General features: G+C 45.3%; 1 protein-coding gene across 1 annotated transcript in view; it reads left to right on the forward strand.

The window, feature by feature from the left end:
- Window positions 1–18575, forward strand: part of LOC139375321 (AT-rich interactive domain-containing protein 1B-like) — a 311071-nt gene that overhangs the window by 226876 nt on the left and 65620 nt on the right. The window contains exon 5 of the mRNA XM_071116990.1: window positions 2109–2370. Coding sequence (XP_070973091.1) covers window positions 2109–2370 — 262 coding nt within the window. The remainder of the gene's footprint in view (window positions 1–2108; window positions 2371–18575) is intronic.

Here is an 18575-nt window from a genome sequence, read left to right on the forward strand (position 1 = left end):
TTTTTCTTATTATGACAATTACATGCTTCAGAAGCACATTAAGTGATACAAGATGCCAACTGGGAGTAGTTGACAGCTATTTGGAGACTCAATGCACAGAGCAATTTGCAGCACAGAGGCAAACCAATTAGATTTGGGCCACTTTGGAAAGGGCCCAAGCTAGCTTGTTGGGTATTTGGCTGGGCTGGCTGTTTACTGCTGGAAATATCACTGTGTAGAGAGCAGCAGCTGGGATTCTTCACTGTTAGATCTGTGGAAGAGCCTGATCTTATTCCCTGGGTTCTCTCAGTCACAACACTGTCTAGATGCCGTCAACCATGAGTCTAATCAAAACGGGTCAATCCTCAAATCCTCCAAATTAATGATGTGCTTTTCTGCCCAACGGTTATTGGAGAACTGGCGACTAGCGGGTAATGTAATTATTCACAGTGCTTTCCCTTTTTTAATTGGCTCTGAGGCGAACAATCAGGTGGATGTCACACTAGATTCACCTGTTTAGAAATACGTCACCATGGTCTCCCTCTTTGCAGGACCCCACTGTATCAAATGGCACGCACTTGCGGTGACCTGTGACTGCCTGCTCAGAAAAATAGCTCTGGTGATTGGTTGAGACAGCCTATGACATCATCTAGCTCAGTAGAGTTGATTGGTTGGGACAGTGAGTGACACCGCTGACAGAGAGAGAGGGAAGTGGTAGAGAGAAACAGAAAGAGAGAGAGGCCTGTGTGTGTGCTGGGCTGATCGAGCACGGGCAGATGATGCCATGTGACAGACTGAGACAGCCTGGCAGAGCAGGGCGGGCAGACCAGGCGGGCGGGTGGTAGGGCAGGCGGGTGGGCAGCCGCGGAGGCATGACGAAAACAAAAGCCTGTGCCACCACAGAGGATATATGAACAACAAGACAGTCATTTATCACTGTTTATCACCACAGAACCTTCTTATTCATCTGGACAATATACCATAACACTCAACATGTTATGCTTCAGTAAACAATAGATGACAATAATACATATACTGGTGAAAGAACCACAGTAGTAGCTGGTTTCATCTTCAGCTTTGATCCAGTATTTTTCCTATGGCCATTTTAGGAGACACAGGATAGGTCTTTGGTGGCTGTAGAGAGGGTTCGGTAAAGGTTAATGGAGGTGGCTGGGGACAGATTCTGTGGAACCTGACTGACTGTGGTGGGTGGACAGAAAGACAGACATATAGACAGACAGATAGACAGACAGATAGCTAGCTACAGCAGGTGGGTGGCAGGTAGCCTAGAGGTTACATTATTGGACCAGTAACTGAAAGGATGCTAGTTCACATCCCCGAGCTGACAAGGTGATCAATCTGCCGATGTGCCCTTCATAAAGGCGCTTAACCCTAATTGCTCCAGGTTCACTGTTGATAATGTCAGACCCTGGCTGTGACCCCATTCTTCAAGTTTGTCTCAGGGAGAGTGGGATATGCAAAAAACACATGTCCAATTCACTGAAATAGGACAAATATAAGTCCCCACCAAATAATTTTTATTATAGATGCCTCACCTGGGTTGTGGCCCACATATCCCATCAGTGGTGGGTGGGTGGCCTCCCGTAGTGCCGCTGGAGAACTGTGGGGATGTGTGTTTAAGATGCAGACATCACACACAACACCTGAACTATCTACATCCCTCTCCCTTCAATCTCCTTTTTTATAAGACTATCATTCAGTCTGTCGGCATTCATAGGGGATTCCCTAGAAAACGTTCAGAATACCCTTAACCAGTCAAAGCCCCCTGTCCTCCCCTCCCTCCTACCTCCCCCTCGCCTCTCTCTCCCCACAGGGGATGTGTGTAACATAAGCTCAGGCTTGAATACTGGCCCATTACACATCACACAGAACAGACTGTCGGACCTACACCAGCAAGGCACTATACTGCTTTCAGTATAGTTTCAGTATAGTGCTGTGCTCTATTGTAAGAGTATTGTGGAGTATTGTTGGGCTTTGTGGGTTATGTATTACTATGTTGTAATCCACAGCATACCCAGGGCTACTCTCTTGCTTTATTGTGATTGTATGTTTCCCTTATGATATTCTTCGCTCACCATCTCTCCTGTCTCTCTCTTTCTCTGTTCCAGGACCTGTCTGGCTCCATAGATGACCTCCCTACAGGTACAGAGGCTGGTCACAGTTCAGCCATCAGTGCTACAGGCTCCACCAGTAGCCAGGGGGAGCAGAATAACCCAGCCCAGTCACCCTTCTCACCCCACGCGTCACCCCACCTGTCTGGTCAAGGCAGCGGCCCATCGTCCTCTCCTGTTGGGTCCCCTGTGGGCTCCAACCAATCACGCTCCGGCTCTGGCCCCATCTCCCCTGTCAGCGGCCCAACCACAGCACCAGGTAAGCCAACAGGGTTCCTAAGGCAAATAATTTCACAAAATAATCAAAAAACCTCATACTGGTGATTGACTCTCTTTCTATAACACTCCTCTGATTCGTCTGTTCAAGTATCCTGTACAGGTATAATGACACCCTGTTGTGTTTAGGTAAATGATGAGAAAAATATGGTCAGAACTACAGCAGTGGCCATGTCAAGATGACCGATGTGCTAGTTATAACCTTGTCTCATCGCTGTAACTCCTCTGTGGGCTCGGAAGAGGTAAAGGTTGAGACATGCATCCTCCAAAACAGGACCCACCTGGCCAACAACTTCTTAACACACCGCTTAACCCAGAAGTCAGCCACACCAGGAAACGCCATTTGACTGACGACCGAAGTCAACTTGCAGGCGCCCAGCCCACCACAAGGAGTCGCTGGAGGACGAGCCAAAGAAAACCTCCCCCAGCCAAACCCTCCCTTAACCCGGACTGTGCAGGCTGTAGTGGCGCCTTAGACCACTGCACCACTCAGAGCCTCGATGTCTCCTTTCTATTGGAAATCATTTGTCATTTATTTTGAAAAACATTTTAGATGCACAGAAACAGATGGCTGCTGTTGGCCTCTGTATTCTTCAGAACAGGAAGCCAAAATAAGACAATAGCAGATGTGTTTGTGTGAGGATTCAGGGCTGTTCCTCCCTAGAGGAATGGATGAGCATTTAGATAAACAGTGAGGTAATGAATGGGAGTGAGTTGGACAGGCCTTGGACAGGCCAGAGTGACACACGGCTATGAGACATGGCTCTGACTGCCCTCCCCATCCAACCACAGCCTCCGCTGCTCTTCCTGATTAAGGCCTGACGGGCACGTCAGCAGCTCGCAGACCTGTCAATCACAGTGACGAGGCGGGACAAATGCTTGAGTGAGCTCCTGAGGCCAGCGGGTTGTTCCGGGCGGACTGAGCGCGTACGGGAGTGATTGACACTAATGAAAAAGCAGGACAGCCACTCCCGACGCGAATGCCAAGATCATGCGGAGTGAGATGGTAAGACAGGAGGCGGATCTCATCGGAGGGATGGCTGTGATTAATAGAGTATCTATAAATATTCTCCCATCATGCAGAACACATCCTCATAGAGAGAGGATCATAGTCTGGTAACAGCTGCTAGGGTTTACCAGCTGTAGTTTATGCGATCACTTCTAATGAGAAATACCAACGCCAGGCATATGAGAACTAATGTTGCTATGATATGAAGGATTGATTACTGTTTACTTACTAGCAGGTCATGAGAATTGTGTGATTTATCTTGCCTGCAACCTGTCTCCTTTCTAAACATACAAACATAATATTTTTTCCTCTGTCCGTATGAGGCTCACTGGCTGTGCCTAGGCCTTGTCTCTGGGTCCATTTGTCACTCTTCCATAAAGAGTGGCAGGGTCAAGTCTGTGGCATTGTCACTAGTCAAGTCTACACCAGCACCACCATCACATTAAGGTTCTGACCGTGACACCACCGTACTGTGACCGTGGCTGTGGTTTATTGCCTTCTGAAGGTAGCTGTCATGCCTGCCTCGGTTACCGAGGCGACGCACGTCACATGGCCAAGTGCTCACGGGACACCTGTCACCCCTGACAACGGTCAGAGGAGAGCAATTCCACATTGTCAGCCTTTCACCTGGCTGTCACACACACTCACACACACACTATAAACACTGTCACACACACACACATTCACTATCAGATGGCACACACACACACATATTGACTGACTGTGTACATACAGCGTACACCGAATACACTTGCTCACACACACATACACTGGCACTCACACTATACTGTAGATGCACACAAACACTACACATTCATTTCACAGACACACACAGACACACACACACTAACAGCCTCCCAGTAATAGAAGATACAGAGAGGTGTGTCAGCAGCCTATAAGAAGATCAGGCCGACAGACAGATAGTGATAGAAAAATCTCTACAGTTGCATATCGCAATATTTTTAGTGACGATATCATATCTATACTTTGACTCCAAGTATCGATCTGTTTAAAAAAAACATTAGCTAGCGCTAGTCAGCTATATCTGCGCCAAAACTCCAGTATTTTTCACCCTATTCCTTGTTTTCCATCTTGTTTTTAAATCGTGAGCCAACATGTTTTCAGCTCTTGTATTTCCATGACTATTTTTCTCATGCTCTCTCTTGTTTCTCTGCAGCAGACATATAGTGAGCAATATGTTTGGAGCATCAAATCGCAGTGCGTATAGAATAGTGAGAATAGTGAGAATCGTAATACATATTGCATCGGCACCTAAGTATAATGATAATATGGTATCGTGACTCCCAACCCTACAAACAGACATGTATTTATCTTGGAGTCGTAGAAAGCATCTGTTTCCCTCAGCGTAACTCACTTCATTCATCCCTCTCCTTTCCAGACCTGTCTCTCTCTCTCTCTCTACCTCTATTCAATTTTAATTCAATTTAAGGGCTTTATTGGCATGGGGACATATGTTAACATTGCCAAAGCAAGTGAAGTAGATAATAAATAAAAGTGAAATAAGCAATAAAAATGAACAGTAAACATTACACTCACAACACTTCCAAAGGAATAGACATTTCAAATGTCATATTATGTCTATATACAGTGTTATAACGATGTGCAAATAGTTAAAGTACAAAAGGGAAAATAAGTAAACATAGATAAGGGTTGTATTTACAAAGGTGTTTGTTCTTCACTGGTTAACCCTTTTCTTGTAGCAACAGGTCACAAATCTTGCTGCTGTGATGGTACACTGTGGTATTTCACCAAATAGATATGGGAGTTTATCAATATTGGGTTTGTTTTCTAATTCTTTGTGGATCTGTGTAATCTGAGGGAAATACAGTATGTGTCTCTAATATGGTCATACATTTGGCAAGAGTTTAGGAAGTGCAGCTCAGTTTCTCTCTCTCCCTCTCAGTCTCTCTCTCTTTCTCTCTCTCTCCAAATGGAATACAACATTATCTAGGTTCGCCTGGCATTTGGATTCTCCTCGAGCCAGGAGGCACAGAAGGCAAATTGATTTTCCTGTTGTGCTACATTTGTGACAGTCAAGCAGAAATCACATTGCTCAGCCCCAATGTCTCTAAACCAATTCGGAGCACCCCGCATTTTTCGTCTTTGGGGACGCAAACGGCATTACTCTCATCCGCATTCCTGGCAGATTGGGATGTGCGCTGTGAAGGGAGAGGAGGAGGAGAGGAGGAGGAAAGGCTGTGGGGCTTTGCTAGAGTCACTGAACAATACTTCTGTATCCCTGTGAACTGCTGGTTACCAATGCCTCTCTCTCACAGTCTCTAGTCAAACCAGAGGAGTGATTGGAATAGTGATGCAACTAGTGATCCCTCATCCTCTCTCTCTTTGATTCTAGTGACCCCTCATCCCCTCTCTCTTTGATTCTAGTGACCCCTCATCCCCTCTCTCTTTGATTCTAGTGACCTCTCATCCCCTCTCTTTGATTCTAGTGACACCTCATCCCCTCTCTTTAATTCTAGTGATCCCTCATCCGCTCTCTTTGATTCTAGTGACCCCTCATCCCCTCTCTCTTTGATTCTAGTGACCTCTCATCCCCTCTTTTTGATTCTAGTGACACCTCATCCCCTCTCTTTAAATCTAGTGATCCCTCATCTGCTCTCTTTAACTCTAAGTTACCTCTCATCCCCTCTCTCTTTGATTCTAGTGATCCCTCATCCCCTCTCTCTTTAATTGTAGTGATCTCTCACTGCTCTCTGTCTATAATTCTAGTGACCCCTCACCCCCTCTCTCTTTAATTCTAGTGGTCTCATTCCCTTCTCTCTCTTTAATTCTAGTGATCCCTCATCCCCTCTCTCTCTCTTTAATTCTAGTGATCCCTCATCACCCCTCTCTCTCTTTGATTCTAGTGATCCCTCATTCCCTCTCTCTCTATTTGATTCTAGTGATCCCTCCTTCCCTCTCTCTCTCTCTCTTTGATTCTAGTGATCCCTCATCCCCTCTCTCTCTCTTTAATTATATTGATCCCTCATTCCCTCTCTCTCTATTTGATTCTAGTGATCCCTCATTCCCTCTCTCTCTCTCTTTGATTCTAGTGATCCCTCATTCCCTCTCTCTCTATTTGATTCTAGTGATCCCTCATTCCCTCTCTCTCTATTTGATTATAGTGATCCCTCATTCCCTCTCTCTCGCTCTCTCTCTCTTTAATTCTAGTGATCCCTCATTCCCTCTCTTTGATTCTAGTGATCCCTCATTCCCTCTCTCTCTCTTTAATTCTAGTGATCCCTCATCCCCTCTCTCTCTCTTTGATTCTAGTGATCCCTCATCCCCTCTCTCTCTCTTTAATTCTAGTGATCCCTCATCCCCTCTCTTTGATTCTAGTGATCCCTCATTCCCTCTCTCTCTATTTGATTCTAGTGATCCCTCATTCCCTCTCTCTCTCTCTTTGATTCTAGTGATCCCTCATCCCCTCTCTCTCTCTTTAATTCTAGTGATCCCTCATCCTCTCTCTCTATTTGATTCTAGTGATCCCTCATCCCCTCTCTCTCTATTTGATTCTAGTGATCCCTCATTCCCTCTCTCTCTATTTTATTCTAGTGATCCCTCATTCCCTCTCTCTCTCTATTTGATTCTAGTGATCCCCTATTCCCCCTCTCTCTCTTTGATTCTAGTGATCCTCGTCTCTCTCTCTTTGATTCCAGTGATCCCTCATTCCCTGTCTCTCTCTTTGATTCTAGTGATCCCTCATCCCCTCTCTTTGATTCTAGTGATCCCTCATCCCCTTGCTTTGATTCTAGTGATCCCTCATCCCCTCTCTTTGATTCTAGTGACCCCTCATCCCCTCTCTTTGATTCTAGTGATCCCTCATCCCCTCTATTTGATTCTAATGATCCCTCATCCCCTCTCTTTGATTCTAGTGATCCCTCATCCCCTCTCTTTGATTCTAGTGATCCCTCATCCCCTCTCTTTGATTCTAGTGATCCCTCATTCCCTCTCTCTATCTCTTTGATTCTAGTGATCCCTCATTCCCTCTCTCTCTCTTTGATTCTAGTGATCCCTCATCCCCTCTCTTTGATTCTAGTGATCCCTCATCCCCTCTCTTTGATTCTAGTGATCCCTCATCCCCTCTCTTTGATTCTAGTGATCCCTCATCCCCTCTCTTTGATTCTAGTGATCCCTCATCCCCTCTCTTTGATTCTAGTGACCCCTCATCCCCTCTCTCTTTGATTCTAGTGGCCCCTCATCCCCTGTCTCTTTGATTCTAGTGACCTCTCATCCCCTCTCTTTAATTCTAGTGATCCCTCATCCGCTCTCTTTAACTCTGTGACCTCTCATCCCCTCTCTCTTTGATTCTAGTGACCTCTCATCCCCTCTCTTTAATTCTAGTGATCCCTCATCCGCTCTCTTTAACTCTGTGACCTCTCATCCCCTCTCTCTTTAATTGTAGTGATCTCTCACTGCTCTCTGTCTATAATTCTAGTGACCCCTCACCCCCTCTCTCTTTGATTCTAGTGGTCTCATCCCTTCTCTCTCTTTAATTCTAGTGATCCCTCATTCCCTCTCTTTGATTCTAGTGATCCCTCATTCCCTCTCTCTCTCTCTTTGATTCTAGTGATCCCTCATTCCCTCTCTCTCACTCTTTGATTCTAGTGATCCCTCATTCCCTCTCTCTCTCTCTTTGATTCTAGTGATCCCTCATTCCCTCCCTTTGATTCTAGTGATCCCTCATTCCCTCATTCCCTCTCTTTGATTCTAGTGATCCCTCATTCCCTCTCTCTCTCTCTCTTTGATTCTAGTGATCCCTCATTCCCTCTCTCTCTCTCTTTGATTCTAGTGATCCCTCATTCCCTCCCTTTGATTCTAGTGATCCCTCATTCCCTCTCTCTCTCTTTAATTCTAGTGATCCCTCATCCCCTCTCTTTGATTCTAGTGATCCCTCATCCCCTCTCTTTGATTCTAGTGATCCCTCATTCCCTCTCTCTCTCTTTAATTCTAGTGATCCCTCATTCCTTCTCTTTGATTCTAGTGAACCCTCATCCCCTCTCTTTGATTCTAGTGATCCCCCATCCGCTCTCTTTAACTCTAAGTGACCTCTCATCCCTTCTCTCTCTTTAATTCTAGTGATCCCTCACCCCCTCTCTCTCTTTGATTCTAGTGATCCCTCATCCCATCTCTCTCTCTTTAATTCTAGTGATCCCTCATCCCCTCTCTTTGATTCTAGTGATCCCTCATCCCATCTCTCTCTCTTTAATTCTAGTGATCCCTCATCCCCTCTCTTTGATTCTAGTGATCCCTCATCCCCTCTCTTTGATTCTAGTGATCCCTCATCCCCTCTCTTTGATTCTAGTGATCCCTCATCCCTCTCTCTTTGATTATAGTGATCCCTCATCCCCTCTCTTTGATTCTAGTGATCCCTCTCTCTCTCTCTTTGATTCTAGTGATCCCACATCCCCTCTCTTTGATTCTAGTGATCCTCGTCTCTCTCTTTTTGATTCTAGTTATCCCTCATCCCCTCTCTTTGATTCTAGTGATCCCTCATCCCCTCTCTTTGATTCTAGTGATCATCGTCTCTCTCTTTTTGATTCTAGTGATCCCTCATCCCTCTCTTTTTGATTCTAGTGATCCCTCATCCCCTCTCTTTGATTCTAGTGTTCTCTCTCTCTCTCTCTCTCTTTGATTCTAGTGATCCCACATCCCCTCTCTTTGATTCTAGTGATCCTCGTCTCTCTGTCTTTGATTCTAGTGATCCCTCATCCCCTCTCTTTGATTCTAGTGATCCTCGTCTCTCTCTCTTTGATTCTAGTGATCCCTCATCCCTCTCTTTTTGATTCTAATGATCCCTCTCTCTGATTCTATTAGTTTTAATGCTTGACAGACAGTGTGTCCAACCCATTGACTTACCGTCTTAGGGCGACATGACCTTTCTCCATGCTGTCACAAGCTGTTAGTTCTGATCACCATGGAGATGTTACCATGTATGTATCGGTCCTCAGGACCAACTGATGAGACTGCCCTTTGACCTTTTAGGCTGTAGTACCAAAAAACAGTGGGTTGCACTACATAGGGAATATAGTAGTATGAGGATTTGTATTGTATTCATTTTTGTTGTAGGCATGACCCTGGTTGTCTGTGCCTGTCTGTGCCTGTCTGTGTGTGTGTGGTCTTCTGAGTAGATCCACTCATTCTAGTACTGCTACTAATGGACTCCACATCCTCACTCCCTGATGGCACAACACTGCTTGAGCTGCCTGTCGTAGAAAATCACAACAAACGCTTGTCTCCCTTTCTCTCATTCTCCTCCAAGGTCCATCAAGGTCCATTTAGCACTGCCACGGCCCCCTCATCCCTCTCCTCCCCACAGTCCTCCTCTTCCTCAATTTTTTCTGTAAAAGACGTGATTGAAGCTTTCTGGCGAGCGCTTGGAGAGTAAGCTGTTTATCTGCGCCCGCTTGAAGTGCTTCCAGGGCTAGGAGCGCCGAAAGGTCAGGACGAGTCACAGAGCGAGAGAGAGAGCGTCTAGGCATGGAGGGAGAGAGAGGAGGAACAGTGCAGACCTGTCTGGCATTGGGTACACCACCACTGAGCCATTCACATTATTGTTAATCATAAGCTTTAGCATAGGTGTATTATAGTAATGAAGATGTTGACAGACTGGGTTCTGTGAGGTCTGGAAAGATCAAGTTAAGGGTCATAATTGAACCAATGGGAGATGCAACTGGGCATCCATGTTGGCTCAATCAGTAACACTAGAGGCGTATTGCGATTCTGATACAGTAAATGCTCCAAGGAAGAAACCAAAAATACAATCGCAAAACGTTACACTACAGATTTGCTAGGGGAATTAGTTAACCTCTCTGATCTCCCCATCCCGGATCCGGTATCAGGAATACAGACTCAAGCTCATTACCATAACGCAACGTTAACTATTCATGAAAATCGCAAATGAAATGAAATAAATATGCCATCTCTCAAGCTTAGCCTTTTGTAAACAACACTGTCATCTCAGATTTTCAAAATATGCTTCTCAACCATAGGAAAACAATAATTTGTGTAAAAGTAGCTAGCTAGCGTAGCATTTAGCGTTAGCATTAGCGTTAGCATCCAGCACGCAACATTTCAACAAAAACATAAAAGCCTTCAAATAAAATCATTTACCTTTGAAGAACTTCTGATGTTTTCAATGAGGATACTCTCAGTTAGATAGCAGATGCTCAGTTTTTCCAAAAAGATTCTTTGTGTATTAGAAATAGCTCCGTTTTATACATCACATTTGGCTACCAAAAAAAAACGAAAATTCAGTCCTCAAAACGCGAACTTTTTTCCAAATTAACTCCATAATATCGACTGAAAACATGGCAAACGTTGTTTAGAATCAATCCTCAAGGTGTTTTTCACATATCTCTTCATTGATATATCGTTCTTGGAAGCATGGTTTCTCCCCTCAATCAAATGGAAAAGTACAAGCAGCTGGCAATTGCGCACCGAATTCCACGCAGGACACCAGGCGGACACTTGGAAAATGTAGTCTCTTATGGTCAATCTTCCAATGATATGCCTACAAATACGTCACAATGCTGCTAACACCTTGGGGGAACGACAGAAAGTGTAGGCTCATTCCTTGCGCAATCACAGCCATATAAGGAGACAATGGAAAACAGAGCTTCAGAAATTCTGCTAATTTCCTGGTTGACGCATCATCTTGGTTTCGCCTGTAGAATGAGTTCTGGGGCACTTACAGACAATATCTTTGCAGATTCTGAAACTTCAGAGTGTTTTCTTTCAAAAACTGTCAAGAATATGCATAGTCGAGCATCTTTTCGTGACAAAATATCGCGCTTAAAACGGGAACGTTTTTTATCCAAAAATGAAATAGCGCCCCTAGAGATCCAACAGGTTAACCCAAAGGACTGTGTTTTATTTGGGGAACTCACAGTGCGGTGCAGCGTTAGTGAGAGGGGTTGGGTTAAATGCGGAAGACACATTTCAGTTGAATGCATTCAGTTGTACAACTGACTAGGTATCCCCCTTTCCCTTTCCAGTGGTAGTTCCAGTCGGGCCAGTCCCTCAGTGGCTGTTTCCGTGGAACACTGCCTCTGGCTGTCCCTCTGTCCCTCTCTGTGAGGCAGCACAGGACTGGGGCACAACTTCCACTGAATCCCCCTATTTTCCTGTCCTTCACATTCTTCTATCTTCCTCCCTCCTTTTCTCTCCCTCCCTTTCTCCACACCCCCCTGGTCTTGGAGCGCTTGGTCTCCTGATGGTTGGTACAGTCCAAAGTGAAATCTGACAGCAGCCTGCAGGATAGCCTGCCTGTTAAAAGGAGAATCAAAATGCTAGCTTGCTGTGTCGCAGCCCGCTGGATAGCCTGTCTGTTAAAAGGAGAATCAAAATGCTAGCTTGCTGTGTCACAGCCTGCTGGATAGCCTGTCTGTTAAAAGGAGAATCAAAATGCTAACTTGCTGTGTCGCAGCCCGCTGGATAGCCTGTCTGTTAAAAGGAGAATCCAAATGCTAGCTTGCTGTGTCGCAGCCTGCTGGATAGCCTGTCTGTTAAAAGGATAATCAAAATGCTAGCTTGCTGTGTCGCAGCCTGCTGGATAGCCTGTCTGTTAAAAGGAGAATCAAAATGCTAGCTTGCTGTGTCGCAGCCTGCTGGATAGCCTGTCTGTTAAAAGGAGAATCAAAATGCTAACTTGCTGTGTCGCAGCCTGCTGGATAGCCTGTCTGTTAAAAGGAGAATCAAAATGCTAGCTTGCTGTGTCGCAGCCCGCTGGATAGCCTGCCTGTTAAAAGGAGAATCAAAATGCTAGCTTGCTGTGTCGTCTTTTTATTGAAATCCCATTCTGCGCTGGGCTGACTGTCTGAGTGGGACCTGGAGCAGTGTGCGCAATTATGTTCCTGCAGCAGGCAGCCAAGTATACTGACTGACCCCCCCCCCCCCCCCCCCCCCCCCTCCCCCTTTTAGCTAAAGCTGCACTTTCCTCTCCTTGCCGTACCTTCCCCAGCTCAGCCCAGCTCAGAGTTAGCTTGGTAATGAGGTCCATGGGAGAGTATTTCTCCACCCCAGCAGATTCCCCAGTCCCCTACAGGGAGTAGTAAGTCATGCTAGCTGGTATCCCCAGGCTGGAAAATCCTTGACCCCTGTTCATTGAGATCTATGTTTACAGCTTACTGCCCCAAAGACACACTAGCGTTACCTTGTGTGTGTGTGTGTGTGTGTGTGTGTGTGTGTGTGTGTGTGTGTGTGTGTGTGTGTGTGCGTGTGTGTGTGTGTGTGTGTGTGTGTGTGTGTGTGTGTGTGTGTGTGTCCTAGCCTGCAAGGTGTATTCCACCAACCTGAAATGCTGCCCTTCGCCTTATTCTCCTGTCAGTCCAGTAGCACACATTGTGTAGCACACAATGAACTTACTCAGAATGGCTTCTGCTCATCCAACTGTGTGTGTGTCCCTCCCTTTCATCATCAATTAAAGTGCTTTTATTATCTCAGTGGGACCAAGCTGACGGTGAATCTGCATGGGATGCGACGCGCACTCAGAGGCGTAATATTACCAACCCTGAAAAACAGTGAGGACTATGAGAGAACTATGTCCAGCAGTAGTCTGTACGTCTTTCAACTCTTCAGTGGCATTTCAGATGAAACCCCTGTCTTCAAAGCATCTTGCATTGCCCTTACAATCCTAGCAGAGGAATAGTTTAACGTTTTTGAGGTTTGGGCGCTATTATTATCTCAAAACACATGAACTCTGTTATTTCTGGCCTCTCACTTTGTATCGGGGGAACAGTTGGAATGACTGTACATGTTAAAAGTTTTAAAATGGAGATTACAATGATTTCATGAACCACGCTCTCAATCAGCATATCTGACTGTTCTTGCTCTTCTTCTAAAGTAGCGGCTGGATTTCAAACAAGCAGTCATTTCCTCTCTAGCTTCAGTAATGACTTAATACAGCACACCCATACTCTTTATTTCATCCTGAATCTTCATTAAGGCTTTTCATTTGCATTGTGTCTGTTTCCGTGATCTTGTGGATGCTCCTGGTCTTTGAGTAACAGTGGAGGTGAGAATTGCTCACTGTGGTGTTTGAGAGAGCAGAGGGAGGGGGAGAGGGATAGCAAACCAGCCGTTGTGCTGTGCCTGATTGACAGAAATATTAATTGTGTTCTGGGGGACTTGTGGGACTTCCTTCACCCCCCAACCCCCAACACGTTCCTAGCTCCAGTACAAATACAGAATTACTCCTGTGGTGAGAAGACTCCAACAGTCACGTCTTTCAAGATACCCTCCACATGCTCTAGTCACTTTGGGTTAGCTCTAGCAGACGTGAACAAACACCCTAATGTTGCCAGTCATTGGTAATAAAGATGCTGTGTTGGAGAGGCAGAGGGATGTGGGATTAAGGTACAGCCTGCTGACATTTAAACCTGCTTCTCTCTGCAGCGGAGAAGGCAGCGCTGAGCTCAGGTAGGTGGAGGAGGAAAAAGCCTTCTGATTGTTGCATTATTAATCAGACTCAGTCTTAAACGTGCTGCCAGGCCTTCTGGACTGTCCATTTGTTTTATCCACAGCTAATTATTCAATGGAGCTCATTAACATTTTTGAGGAGAAGAGAGAATAGAGGAGAGGAGGAGAGGAAATGAGAGGAGAGTAAGTGACTTCTGGTAGTGAATTCCATTGCTCCTGCTTGCTTTTTCTTTCTCTCCTCTTCCTCACTCTTCCTCACATTTTCAAATTTCCCTACTATACTCTCCGTTCCTCCTCCTCTCTTCCTCCTTTTCTCCATAGGATGTTGTTCTCCTCCTCCTCTCTCCTCTTCTCCTCGTTTTCTCCATAGGATGTTGTTCTCCTCCTCCTCTCTCCTCTTCTCCTCCTTTTCTCCATAGGATGTTGTTCTCCTCCTCTCTCCTCTTCTCCTCCTTTTCTCCATAGGATGTTGTTCTCCTCCTCCTCTCACCTTTTCTCCTCATTTTTCTCCATCGGTGCTGTCCCCCCCCTCCTTTCTCTTGCTCTCTCTATTAATCTCTTGTGATCTTCATCTACATGGGGATGTGGAGAGGGCTGCTCAGTATGCATGCCCTCACCACCACTGTCCTCCTACAGACGCACACACACCACACTGCCACCCACTCAAACATGATGTGACAATTGTAGCCCTTGCCTGGTGCTTGGCATGCCCCCTCCCCAGCCAACATCCCTCACACACACACACAAAGCCCCTTGGCTGGGAGAGGAGATGGGTATGAGGGGAAGGGTGAGCTTGCTGAGGGGGCTTCGTCAAGGTTCACTGGGTGCTGTAAACGACGCTAAAGTGCCACCGGTGAACAGCCAAAAGCCCCCTTCTGGAAACACGTGCCCAATGTGGTTATATACATTAGGGCTGGAGCCTGGCCACCCTACTCTTCCACCATCTTCCCCCATCAGCCCTCTGAGGACAGGGGACAAGACTCTTTATGCCCCCCCCCCCCCCCCCTCTTATATCCTGCACATGTTTTCCTCTGGCTGGTCTTCTGAGGCTCCCAGCCCTTGGTGTGGTGGAGGCTGAGCAGAGCGGTGTGTTATTCTGATGTTATTTTAGTGTTAGTGCTACAGTGAGATTTCAGCCCTGTCTCCTTTCCTCCCGGGAACAGGGTGACACACTCACTAATAGAATATTCTCTCTTCCAATCCATGCCGCTGGAGCCACTCTCTGTGTGTGTATGTTTGTCTGTGTAGGTGAGTGTTAGTGTGGGTGGGTGGGCGAGCGGGTGGATGGAAATGTTGTTTATTCAGTTTATGCAAAGCAATTATGTTGACTTAATTGGGTTTGTTTACGTGGAGTGTGTGCCACCGCTAGTCATGTATTACTGCTCTACATGACGACCAGCTCATCTAGTGCTCTCTCTCTCTCTCTCTCACCTTAGATATTTACAATATTAAAATATTAAGAATCAAAATTGTCAACGGGACAACATTAACAACAATAACCAAGGGTCAAAATAACCATACAATAGCAACAAGCATAGAGGACATTTGCAGGTTGGTTGGTCTGTCAGACACTGTCCCTCATCTTATGGCAGGCAGCAATGTATTGCACGGAAAGCCTATCCTCATCAGAGAGATCATTGAAATCTTGAAAAAAGGTTTCAAATTTTGGGAAATTACACTTCATATTTTTGACATTTTGTCAGGAAATCCAGCTAACCCCCTCTCTCTCTCTCTCTCTCTCTCTCTCTCTCTCTCTCTCTCCCTCTCTCTCTCCCTCTCTCTCTCTCTTTCCCTCCTCTCTCTCTCTCTCTCTCTCTCTCTCTCTCTCTCCCTCTCTTTCTCTCTTTCCCTCTCTCTCTCTCTCTCTCTCTCTCTCTCTCTCTCTCTCTCCTTCTCTCTCTCTCTCTCTCTCTCTCTCTCCTTCTCTCTCTCTCTCTCTCTCTCTCTCTCTCTCTCTCTCCTCTCTCTCTCTCTCTCCCTCTCTTTATCCCTCTCTCTCTCTCTCTTTCTCCCTCTCTCTCTCTCCCTCTCTCTCTCTCTCTCTCTTTCTCCCTCTCTCTCTCTCCCTCTCTCTCTCTCTCTCTCTCTCTCTCTCTCTCTCTTTCTCTCTCTCTCCCTCTCTCTTTCTCCCTCTCTCTCTCTCTCTCTCTCTCTCTAGCTCTCTCTCTCTCTCTCTCTCTCTCTCCCTCTCTCTCTCTCTCTCTCTCTCTCTCTCTCTCTCTCTCTCTCTCTCTCTCCCTCTCTCTTTCTCCCTCTCTCTCTCTCTCTCTCTCTCTCTCTCTCTTGCTCTCTCTCTTGCTCTCTTGCTCTCTCTCTGTCTCACCACACACACGGAGAAGAACAGAGAACAGTGGAATACAGTGCCTTGCAAAAGTATTCGGCCCCCTTGAACTTTGCGACCTTTTGCCACATTTCAGGCTTCAAACATAAAGATATAAAACTGTATTTTTTTGTGAAGAATCAACAACAAGTGGGACACAATCATGAAGTGGAACGACATTTATTGGATATTTCAAACTTTTTTAACAAATCAAAAACTGAAAAATTGGGCGTGCAAAATTATTCAGCCCCTTTACTTTCAGTGCAGCAAACTCTCTCCAGAAGTTCAGTGAGGATCTCTGAATGATCCAATGTTGACCTAAATGACTAATGATGATAAATACAATCCACCTGTGTGTAATCAAGTCTCCGTATAAATGCACCTGCACTGTGATAGTCTCAGAGGTCCGTTAAAAGCGCAGAGAGCATCATGAAGAACAAGGAACACACCAGGCAGGTCCGAGATACTGTTGTGAAGAAGTTTAAAGCCGGATTTGGATACAAAAATATTTCCCAAGCTTTAAACATCCCAAGGAGCACTGTGCAAGCGATAATATTGAAATGGAAGGAGTATCAGACCACTGCAAATCTACCAAGACCTGGCCGTCCCTCTAAACTTTCAGCTCATACAAGGAGAAGACTGATCAGAGATGCAGCCAAGAGGCCCATGATCACTCTGGATGAACTGCAGAGATCTACAGCTGAGGTGGGAGACTCTGTCCATAGGACAACAATCAGTCGTATATTGCATAAATCTGGCCTTTATGGAAGAGTGGCAAGAAGAAAGCCAACAATGCAAAACGTTATGTTTGGCGTAAAAGCAACACAGCTCATCACCCTGAATACACCATCCCCACTGTCAAACATGGTGGTGGCAGCATCATGGTTTGGGCCTGCTTTTCTTCAGCAGGGACAGGGAAGATGGTTAAAATTGATGGGAAGATGGATGGAGCCAAATACAGGACCATTCTGGAAGAAAACCTGATGGAGTCTGCAAAAGACCTGAGACTGGGACGGAGATTTGTCTTCCAACAAGACAATGATCCAAAACATAAAGCAAAATCTACAATGGAATGGTTCAAAAATAAACATATCCAGGTGTTAGAATGGCCAAGTCAAAGTCCAGACCTGAATCCAATCGAGAATCTGTGGAAAGAACTGAAAACTGCTGTTCACAAATGCTCTCCAATGCAACCTCACTGAGCTCGAGCTGTTTTGCAAGGAGGAATGGGAAAAAATGTCAGTCTCTCGATGTGCAAAACTGATAGAGACATACCCCAAGCGACTTACAGCTGTAATCGCAGCAAAAGGTGGCGCTACAAAGTATTAACTTAAGGGGGCTGAATAATTTTGCACGCCCAATTTTTCAGTTTTTGATTTGTTAAAAAAGTTTGAAATATCCAATAAATTTCGTTCCACTTCATGATTGTGTCCCACTTGTTGTTGATTCTTCACAAAAAAAATACAGTTTTATATCTTTATGTTTGAAGCCTGAAATGTGGCAAAAGGTCGCAAAGTTCAAGGGGGCCGAATACTTTCGCAAGGCACTGTATCTATATACTGATTCAGGATGGAAGACAGTGTACCTTTTGTTTGGTTCATGTAAATATATTTAAATTAGTTGTCCTGTTCTACACACATTCACCTAAGAGTATACTTTTGAAAATGTTGCTCTTCCTCCATTGGTTTACCCAACTTGGGTGTTGTAACCCTAATGTATAATGAAGCAGAGGACGGTGTGGGCTAATTTACCAGTTTAACCTTCCTGTGGGTTAAATCAATCCTCACCACAGGAGGTTGGTGACACCTTAATTGGCGGGGCTTGTGTCGGGCTTGTGTCTGGAGCAGAATTAGTGGAATGGTATCAAATACATCAAACACATGGATTTCATTCTGTTTGCAGCCATTATTATGAGCCATCCTCCCCTCAGCAGCCTCCACGGATCCACACACTTTCATCTACCATTGTCCTAATCAGCCCTGCTGGTCTGTAGAGGATGTCCCACTGTACAAGAGGAGCATCAACCAATCAATAAAACTCAATGGCTTTTTTTCTGTTAAGGATGACTTCTGATTACACCTGTACCGTAAGAGAACCACTCAGTGATGATTTCTTTTATATTGCACTGTACTATAAGAACTTGCCAGACACACACACACTCATTTGCTATGCTATGAGGGTCTGTCTTTTATCTTTTTGTAACGCTGGGAAAAGCTTTTCATTGAATAACGTCAGATAAGGATGACAAGCTGAAAGAAGGGAATAGAACTAGACATAAGGAGTATCCTTAACCTTTCAATCGCTCTATTGTACCAATAAATAAATACATTATAAATATTTTTGGTGAATAATGTTATCTCACCTTTGGCTTTGTGGAAGAAAGATAAATCCCTTTCAGACAAAACCTTTACTTTTATGAGTA

The sequence above is a fragment of the Oncorhynchus clarkii genome, chromosome 19 (genome assembly GCF_045791955.1).
Source record: "Oncorhynchus clarkii lewisi isolate Uvic-CL-2024 chromosome 19, UVic_Ocla_1.0, whole genome shotgun sequence".
Taxonomy (NCBI): Eukaryota; Metazoa; Chordata; class Actinopteri; order Salmoniformes; family Salmonidae; genus Oncorhynchus; species Oncorhynchus clarkii.